Source organism: Oryzias melastigma, linkage group LG10 (assembly GCF_002922805.2).
Source record: "Oryzias melastigma strain HK-1 linkage group LG10, ASM292280v2, whole genome shotgun sequence".
NCBI lineage: Eukaryota > Metazoa > Chordata > Actinopteri > Beloniformes > Adrianichthyidae > Oryzias > Oryzias melastigma.
Window position 1 is genome coordinate 10,248,083 of NC_050521.1, and position 9,586 is coordinate 10,257,668.

Here is a 9,586-nt window from a genome sequence, read left to right on the forward strand (position 1 = left end):
ACCATATTTTATCAGGTTGATAAGAGTGGATATTCTATGTTAATATGTATTTAAATTAACTTCACCACCAAATCTAAGGCTGGAGTTTTAGATTTGTAATATATATATATATTTTTTTTTTGAAAACATAAATTCTTATAATTAAAGATTATCCAGTTTCTCAGTAAATCATTCTTACTTGGCAAAACAAGTCCAAAAGTTGTGTAAAAAACATGCTTTGAAATCAAATTTATTTTGTTATTATTTTTTATTTTTTGCAACTGAGCATACATTTTATGATTGTTTCATTTGTTTAATACAACAATCTGTTAAAAATGTTGAATATTTAACTCTTTTGGTTAAATCTATTTCTACTCTGTAGCAAAAGCTTCATCAGTGATGCTTTTAGAGCAAAAACAATGATGTGCCTATCAGATATTCAGGTTTACAGCTCTTTGTATTTATTTTTCTTTTTTAAAATCTGACACTTTATTCTTTGAACTCAAGAAACAAAAAAAGATCTGAGATGTCCTTTTTCTCCTATTGTTAGATAAAATGCACCAATGCTAATCTGCGGATTTAAAAGCAGTTGCTGCACAAAAGGACAGCCGTCTGTTCATGTTTATTTCTGGCTCACCCTGCAGTCAGATGGAGATGAAATTAGATGTGTCAGAGATAATTTTATCATCATGGGATATAAAGTTAAAATAAAAGGTTGTTTGAGCTATAAACGAACACAAACTTTTTAGCGGCCATGGATCATTTCTGCAGCGGAAAGAGCTGCACACACATAGAATGTATTAATATTAGTAAGGAGTAATAATTCAGATGGAAGCCTGCTGTCTCTCTTCTAGATGAAGTGCAATTTTAATGATTTTTAATACAAATCTGTTGTAGTAGACTGCATTTCCATATTTCATACTCATGACTTTGCTTCACTTGCTACTGGACAGAATAAGAAAGGAACTTTTGCACAAAGTGATGGTTGTTTGCCACATCCTTCAGGCAGTTGCTTGTAAGTGACATCTGTGTGTCATAAAGGAACCTTTACACATTTTTATTCATGTGATCCAGTCTTAACCTAAACTACAGGCCGATCTTCAAACTTCTATATACTTTTTTAAAAATGTTACAAAAAGTTGTGACAAAGAAACTCACGGTGTACATGGAGAAGAACAATCTTTTAGAAATTTCTATCTCTCTTTCTCAAAATGATGAATAAAACAGCTTCAATTCGAGTTTGTAATGACATTGGTTTGATGTGGGATGCCTCAGGGTGCTGTTTTAGCACCAATTCTATTTTTATTGTACAAACTCCCACCAGGACAGAGATTTTCTGTCACTTCTATGCTGACAACATCCCGCTGTGCAGCTCATTTAATTATTCTAAATTTCTTGAACTATCTGTTTGAGCCGCATCAATCAGCGATGAAGTGCCTATATTCTTCTGTTGAATTCTCTGTGCTCCGCCCACATTGGTTCCCTTGGCCCATCGGTCCAGTCCAGCCAACTAAACCTTGCTGTCATGTTTGACTCAGCCCTGTTACTCAGTCACTATGTTAAAATGTTAACCAGAGACTGTTTCTTCAAGCTGATGAACATTTCCAAGTTAAGACTTCTGATATCCAAGGTAGAAATTGAAATAATAATTCATACCTTAATTTCATCCTGCCTAGATTATTTTAACGGTCTTCTTACTTTCTTACCCAAAGGATGTTGACCCCTCCAGACTCTTCAGACCTCTGCTCCAGTTTTAGCATCATTCCAATAGTTCATTTTAAAATCCCTTTTAAAATATTAGTTCTTAGAGCTTTTCATGTTCAGACTCCACATTATATCGATGACCATCTTAGATGGTCTCGTTCTCAGATTGTCTGATCACGTTTCATTGGTTCCTCACACACATTTTAAAGCTAGAGGGGATGGAGTGTTAGATGGGTTCAAACTCTGCCTCTGTCTGTACATTCCATCAACTCGATTTTCTTTTATATTTATATTTATTTTCTTGTTTTATCTTTTTAATAATCAGTAATATGAAGAAATATAGAAGTAATTTGATAAACATTTAAGCACTTTGTGACTCTTTGGTAGAGGTCCCATTTATAAAAGCTTTACTGACTTTGTTACAAAACTTTTAGAACCAATGATCACCATTGGTATTTGTTAATATAGACATGAGTGTATTGGTTTTTATTGTTTGGGGGGGTTATCACTTTTTTGCATCCAATGAAGCTCAAAATGTATATTTGGGTCACATTTTTTTTTCTGACACTGTTTCTGTTTGTACACAGTTTTCAGCCTATGGATCTGTGACACAAATCTTCAGAGAAGGTTTGCTCACATGGTCCACTTGTTTGTCCACAAGGTTTTAGATCATCCCGGAACTCACACTGCAGGAACTAATGAAGCCTCATATCCATCCATTTTAATCTCCTCCTCACTTTGTTCCATAATGAGACACCGTCTACAGTCCAAACAGTGCCACTGATCACAGAGTCCTTCCTTTAGGGCGACCGCTCATCCCTGAATCCACTGAAGCTTCATCCTCTGCCTGAACCTTGAGTAACTGATGATGTCCCGCTCTGTTAAACCCAACCCCCATTCTCAGTTTGCACATGCTCTCCCCACCTCTATCTTTCACACACACCCTCTTACGTACATACAGTATCCATGGCAACGCCTGGTATCACCACAGCACTGGTGGCCAAGCATGCTGGAAGCTGCTGCTGTGGTGGATTTACTGTACCCGTGCGCACAAAGCAGCAGTAGGAGGCTGCCAAAAGGCTGAAAGCTTTTCACCAGCAGCCTTGTGAGATTAGGAGAGATCACTCTCCTTTCCCAGGATCTTCCTTTACTTTATCCCCACATTGTGTACAAAAAGATGGTATTTGTGGTCGAACTAATGTTAAAGAAGAAAATAAAACATACAGATATACTATAACTGTACATGTAGTCTTCACTTTATCAGTGGTCCTTAAATGCACATTTGCTGCAAATGAAACAAGGTTAACCAATTTGTCTTCTTTGTGTTAAAAAATGAATTAAACCTGGTGTGTTGTCATGACACCGTTGAGTTATTAAGGAGATGAGATGGTTTTAATTGTGGGGTTATATTTAAAAATGCAAAGGTTAACACGGTGCTCAACCTTGGGCTGCTTCCCCCTCCTCACTGAGGCTCTCTAGTGGATAGAGATGGAAATGTGGCTTTAATCTTAGATGGTCTCTGTCTATGTGGAGACCTACAGTCAATTGAAGCTGTGATTGGGAATCATGTAAAAAAAAAACGTTTATTCATTTTTGATGAAAAGAACACACAATTTCACATCTCAAATCAAACTAGTTGCCGTTTGTTTTCATGCTGCAGCTGTGCTCTGTTGCATTCTGTCAGATCGTTCACATGCTCATTTTCTCACAGTGTGGATGGATGTGTGTGACTACAGTACAGTTAATTTGCCCAAGGGAGGCCACGGTAGAATGGCCTTCCTGGGGGCTACAGTAATTAACGTATCCATGACGCACTGCAAGTAGCCCGTGCACATGCAGCAGGATTTTTGTGTCCTTATTAATGATGATTACAGAGGTCATTCACCATTTGGATTTACTGCTACTTCAGAAAAATCCTTCTTTTTATGCCTCATGATCTGACTATACATGTGTTAAGTAGGACATGTTTTCTTACTGCATTTGCATCTAAACAGGCAGATGCCCTTCTAACTGACCTCACTGTCCAATTGAGTCATGACCTGGGTCAAGCCTTACTGCCCTTACAGGAGGATATGGGCAGTCTGTGGGTAAAATGGGCACATCTGCATGTGATCCGCAGGGAATTTTAATACTGTAGACCACCCGGTAAGCCCATAATTTGCACATTTACTCCTACGGACATGCTACGGGCAAAAGGTCTTAGCTAACACTTGTATGACATGTAAGGTATGTCATATGATTGTTCATTTTTTCCAGTCCTGCGCACTGTGGAGGGAGTCTATTAGTGCTGTTCAGTGATAGGTGTGTGCGACTTGTAGGCAGCCTGAAAAAGCAGCAGCACCCAAGCGAGTCAAGTGACCAAGGCTTTAACAGAAATAGAATAACTACATAATCTGGCATTGGCTCCAATGGATGAAAGTTTTAGGTGACAGCGAGGAGGTAAACAGTATGCTGCAAATACATTGAAATTCATCAGATATTTAATAGCTTGTAAAAAAAAATGGGATTGTCCATAGTCTTTATTGATTAAAGAATTAAGTAAAAATATTTTATTTAACAGTAATTTAAGACCACTAAAGTGAGACTAAAGAAGAGGTTCCTGGAGCTCTGCTGGATCAACATCCCATGCGGTGGCTTGATGCTGGTAAAGGTTACAACTTGACTCTGCGTCAAAGTGTCTCATAAGATTAATGAGGTTTGGATCTGGTGAGTGCAGAAGCCGTAAAGCAAACGATATCACATAAATCAAGTTCTCATCTTACATTCAATGACCCCTTAAATCTTATGGATTTGTCATCCAGGAGGAGAATACTCCCATTGAGCTGCTCTAGAAATGTCTAATTACAGGGTGGGATCACTCAAGACAACCTTCTATTGATTCACAGTGAGCCTCGCCTCCAAGAGGACACACGGGACAGGTGAAGGAGCCTCTGAGTTCCATCACTAAAGTGTCAAAGGTTCAGGTTGTCAAACTGTCATGTAACGTAATCTCTTTTATGGCATCAAATTTAGGCCAAAAGTCGAGGGCAAACGGTAACGCAACGGACCTGACTTTGATGTAAGATCACTATACTGTTACCTGTGAGTTTGACACTTTAAACAAAAAAGAAAACATAACATTTTTGGACACTTGGAGGTGAGATCCACTTTTTTGTGTTTTGAAAGACCAGAGATGCTGCTATTCTTTCATGAAAACATCAGTTTAAAAAACGAACTTTATGCTTGCAAAGTCTTTGAGTAATTGGTCTACAACCTGAGGCTCTGGAGCCACACAAGGCTCTTTACCTCTCCATTGTTGCTCTCTAATTGAAGAAGAATAGAAAGTTTTTAATTTTAAAAAGTTACTGTTAGGTAAAAAGTAACCAGTGAACTAAAAAAAAAAAAAAAAAAAGAGTAGAGTAAACTGACTCAGACTTTATTCAACTCAGTTGGACTGTGTCACGCCACAAGACTCCTGACTACAGTTCCCATAATGCTCCAACAATCCATCAAGTGTTTGAAGCTTGCGGCCTCAAGGTTTAACAAAATTGTTCTCAAATATTAAGAATGATTTTTGATTACGGTTTACAGCAAAAAATCAATTTGAGGTTAGTTAGCACAATCAGAATTCCTGCTTTTAAATTAAAAAGGCAGATTTTCTATTTTTGAGTAAATTAAAAGTTTAATGATTTCTAGACAAATACGGTAAGGGTCACTTAATAGACTCTGATATAATTTTATTCAGATTTACAAAGATCTGGTTGAGATTTACCAAAAAATGGGGAAATAAAAGTTTTTTTTATTTTATTTTTATAACTTGCTGCATTGAGATCATAGACTGTATATAAAATACAGTCTATGATTGAGATGATCCTATGTGGCACAGGGTGTCTTTTATTTTGAAAGGAAGTCACGAGACTCTCTGTCAAAAGTTATAAACCATTTCATCAGATGAAAAATTTCGATTTTCTTTTAATGTTTTTGTTATATCTTAACCAAAAACCAATGGTAATTTATATTTATCATAATAGTAACAATAGGGCTGGGAATCACTGGGTACCTCACGATACGATACGATACGCGATACATGGTTCACGATATCGATAATATCGCGATACTGCGATAATTGGTAAAAATCCTCTCTAATAACTAGCATTATATAGAAGAACGTGTTTTTTTGTGAAAATATATCCCCATCTATATTTTTTAGCTTAAAAACAATCATAATAAACAACTTTTCTTATTTTGTGCAACAAATTATAGACACTTTTGTGCAACATTGTTGAAATCAGTAATACTATGTCTTTGACAAGCATTGACAACAACCAAATTGGAATTATCTGTCAAATTCAATGTTAACAATAGTAAATATGATCAGCAGTCACACTACTTAGGGCAGAATTGTTGTAAACAGAACAAAAATTAAATAAGTCAAGTGGCAACAGCTATCTACCTCCAAAAGAACGTCACACCAAAGGATGATGAATATAATGTTTTACAGCCTCTCTCAAAATTGACCTAATTTTTCGTGCACTTTTCCTTTACTTGAAAAGGGCTGAGCATCCAAAAATAAAGGCTGATTTACTCAGACTGTCACTTGAGATTATTTTTCCAATCTTTATCATTTTTCCATTTGGTCAGTCAGCAGTCAATAGGTAAAAACCTTAAAACACACATAATAATGGCAATAAATATAATTTTAAGTGCTTCAATTAATTAGCATTCTCCCTAATTTTACAGTGAATTCATGTACTTTAGTTTAATTACATTTAAATTTAACTTCATACATCAAATCCTGCTTTTTTATTTAAGAATTACTTTAAAATTAACATTAGCAACAAGTAATTACATTGTTTGAAAACGTCACATTATAAATTTATCAAAGTTACACCGTACAGCAGCAGGTTAAACATTGAAGTGCATGAAAGCGAAAATTCCGACGCTCCTTGAAGCATACACAGACAACTGCGTAGCACGCGCTCAGTTCCCACAGCAAACAGAAAGTAAGAGATCGCTGACATTCTAGCGCTCAGACAAAGTCACTTCTTACCGGCTGGATCTCCTACAGATGGAGGATAAATGCTGACAGGTAGACATGCTTCACACACGCGCTACAGAGCCTGTATCTCACCGGTGCTTCTCCCGAATGAGCGCGTGCATCGCTATTAAAAGTCCGACGCAGCGTGCGCCCATAGTTCCGGCGCGCGACTCAGACGCTCAGCGCTATAGCCTCTTTAAATGAAAATATAATATCGATACTTGGTGAGAACCCATCGAGAATCGATCGCAGGACTAAATATCGCGATATATCGCAATATCGATATTTTGGCACACCCCTAAGTAACAATAGCATAAATACAAATATATTTATTTATTTTTTTATGGTGAAATAAGACTTTGTGACCAACTGACTGAGTTGTGATCAATGAGAAATTGACCCAAATGGCTCTTTAAGTGTTGTCTCCTACTGTCTTTTTTCTGTAATGTTTCATCCTCGTCGGTCCTTTTTTTCGTGATCGTTCTCACTTGTCTGTTTACATAAAGCAGAACTCGGCACAGTGGTGTTCCAAAACAATGCTGCTGAAAATAATTCAATAGACTAAACATATTGTTTTGGGTAATTTGTGAATAATTTAGCAATATTTATGTCGCCTTTTATATTAGTTCTCTGCCTGGAATTTACTGTGATGATTACATTTTATTGGGTTCCATCAGACACCTTTACACCAAAGTAAAACTGCAATAGACTAATAATAGCAGCAAACTTCAAAGAAAAGTTAAATAAGTTTGACAGGACAATGGATGAAGGTATTTCTGTGACAATCTGCGTCAAAGTCTGCCACATTGACTTGACATGTCTCTGTGATGTGAACTCTAAAGTACTTTTGTTGCCTAACAAAGACGTAGAATGACTTAAATATATGTACATATATATATATAAAACTATAAAACAGAAGAAGACTTGTGATCAATAGAAAGTGGAAGAACTGAGTTGTGAAAAGGCTTATTATTCTAAATGATAACGTGTGAAACTGTCTTTAGAGATATAAAAAGATAAAGAAAAGTCATTTGTTTTAGTGCAATCTAATTATTACAACCTTGATATGAGGATTTTAATGAAGGAAAACAATCAACAATTTGTCAGAAGGAAGGCCTATATGGTGAAAAAATTAATTTAACCTAAACAGATCTTGGAAATGGAACATTTAATTCAGGTTTGAATCATATATTTTTTGCTGGATTTATTAAATCTATCAATAATAAAGTGTTTTTGGAACACATAATGGTGAAAGTGCACGTGTACCTCAGATCCAATGGCACCCTCTAGCGTTCAGTCATTTTCTAGACTCTCTCCTCTCAACAACGGATTATTAACTATTTTGTCTGGGGAAAAAACAGTTGTTTTGTCCATATTTCAAGCACGTAAAATTAAAAAAACAAACAAAAAAAATAGAGGTTTAAACTGCATACAATAAGAATGCCCAGACCACGTTTTTTTATTATTATGAAATTATTCTTTTTTATTATGAGAAAAAAATGCTTATTGTTTTTTTAGCACCCCCTCCTTTTTTATATTAAATCAAGTCTGTTACTTTTGCTTCAGGCCACAGAAGCGCAGGTTACCCAAAGCGCCTCTGCTATTTCAAAGGACATAAAATTGTCTTTGTGGGGGAAAAAAGGAACTCTTTGTCTAATGCAACCCATTGTCTCATCGATATTTCAGCCCAAAGTGGAAAGGCCTGTATAACCAGCTTAGACAACGCATTATCGGATCATTTTACATCGTTTTTGAAACATGAGAGCAAATCTTCAAGGCGAGATGACGGAAGTAAAGCTGCAGCTCTCTTTTTCTTTGACTTTTCTTAAATTCACCCCCATCGAAATCCTTGTATTTTGTACCAAGATGACGTCGAAGTCCCCGTGGTCTGTCCCTGACCAACAAACCCTCCAAATGAAAGTTTAATGAGCGTTTTAGAAGTCATAATGGCATGTCGCTAATGTCCTGTAATGATCTTCCTGTTGATGGCCACGCCTCGACGCTTTCTCCTGCACACGCCTCGGAGAGTTGTCTGACAATGGTTTGAACTTTGGTAAATCGAGTCCTTTCGCGTTCATTTCGGTACATAAGGACTAAGAATATCCAAGTCACTTCTTTTGACTGCGCAGCAGAGACAACATGACATTTCCTTTGAGAAAATCTGCTTCAGGTAGGCTTCATGCCTTGTTTTTGCGCACGTTTTGTCTTCATCTAGTGTTGTTTATAGTAACTAAACTCGATATAAAATGTTTTTTTGTTTTGTCTAGTATAATAGTTAGCTTTTTTCTGGTGCTTTAATAACTGGTGAGTGTCTGCTGTTGGCGTTGTCTGTTGCATTAAAACGATATCTCCGCTGCGCTGCTGTTGTGTTGCTGTCCATGGTCCTGAAGTGAAGATCGCTCCACTTTTGACTTGATTTTGTGTTTTTTTTATAGTCTTAGTGTGAACTTTTTTTGTTATGGGTTGATTCAAAAGCTCCATAACATGTGTGTTCCAATTCCTACATTTGAATCTGGATATTTTGCACGAATAAATTACTATTTTTGACTTTGTTATGCGTAAAGTCCATGAGATTATAGACATGATCCGTCGTGGTCTATTAAAAGAGCCGTTTGTTAGGCGCGCTGGTCTAAAGTGTGCGAGAAACTAAAGCAGGAGAAATTAGAAAAAAATAGATGCAGTTTTCAGTTTGAAACGGTAGAGGGCACTGTCGGTCAGGTTTTAAATGTGTCGAGAGCGGAGTTAAAGCAGAGGGAAGTCCTGCGCAGAGAGGAAAATATGTTGTTAAATAAAACAACCACTTGCACTGACCTCAATATTAAACATATTTTTTTCATAAGATTTTTTTTTCATCACCGGAAATACATATACGTGAGTTTAAATATC

At 36.6% G+C, this 9,586-nt stretch overlaps 1 protein-coding gene across 4 annotated transcripts in view; it reads left to right on the forward strand.

Annotated features, from left to right (window-relative positions):
* Nucleotides 1-9,586, forward strand: part of fgf13a (fibroblast growth factor 13a) — a 98,327-nt gene that overhangs the window by 61,797 nt on the left and 26,944 nt on the right. Inside the window, exon 1 of one of the 4 annotated variants that reach the window (XM_024283827.2) lies at nucleotides 8,534-8,870. The exons of the other annotated variants lie outside the window; for them this stretch is intronic. Within the exon in view, the coding sequence (XP_024139595.1) occupies nucleotides 8,840-8,870 (31 nt within the window). The 5' untranslated portion in view covers nucleotides 8,534-8,839. Of the gene's footprint in view, nucleotides 1-8,533; nucleotides 8,871-9,586 lie in introns of those variants that run through there. 4 annotated transcript variants of the gene reach the window in all.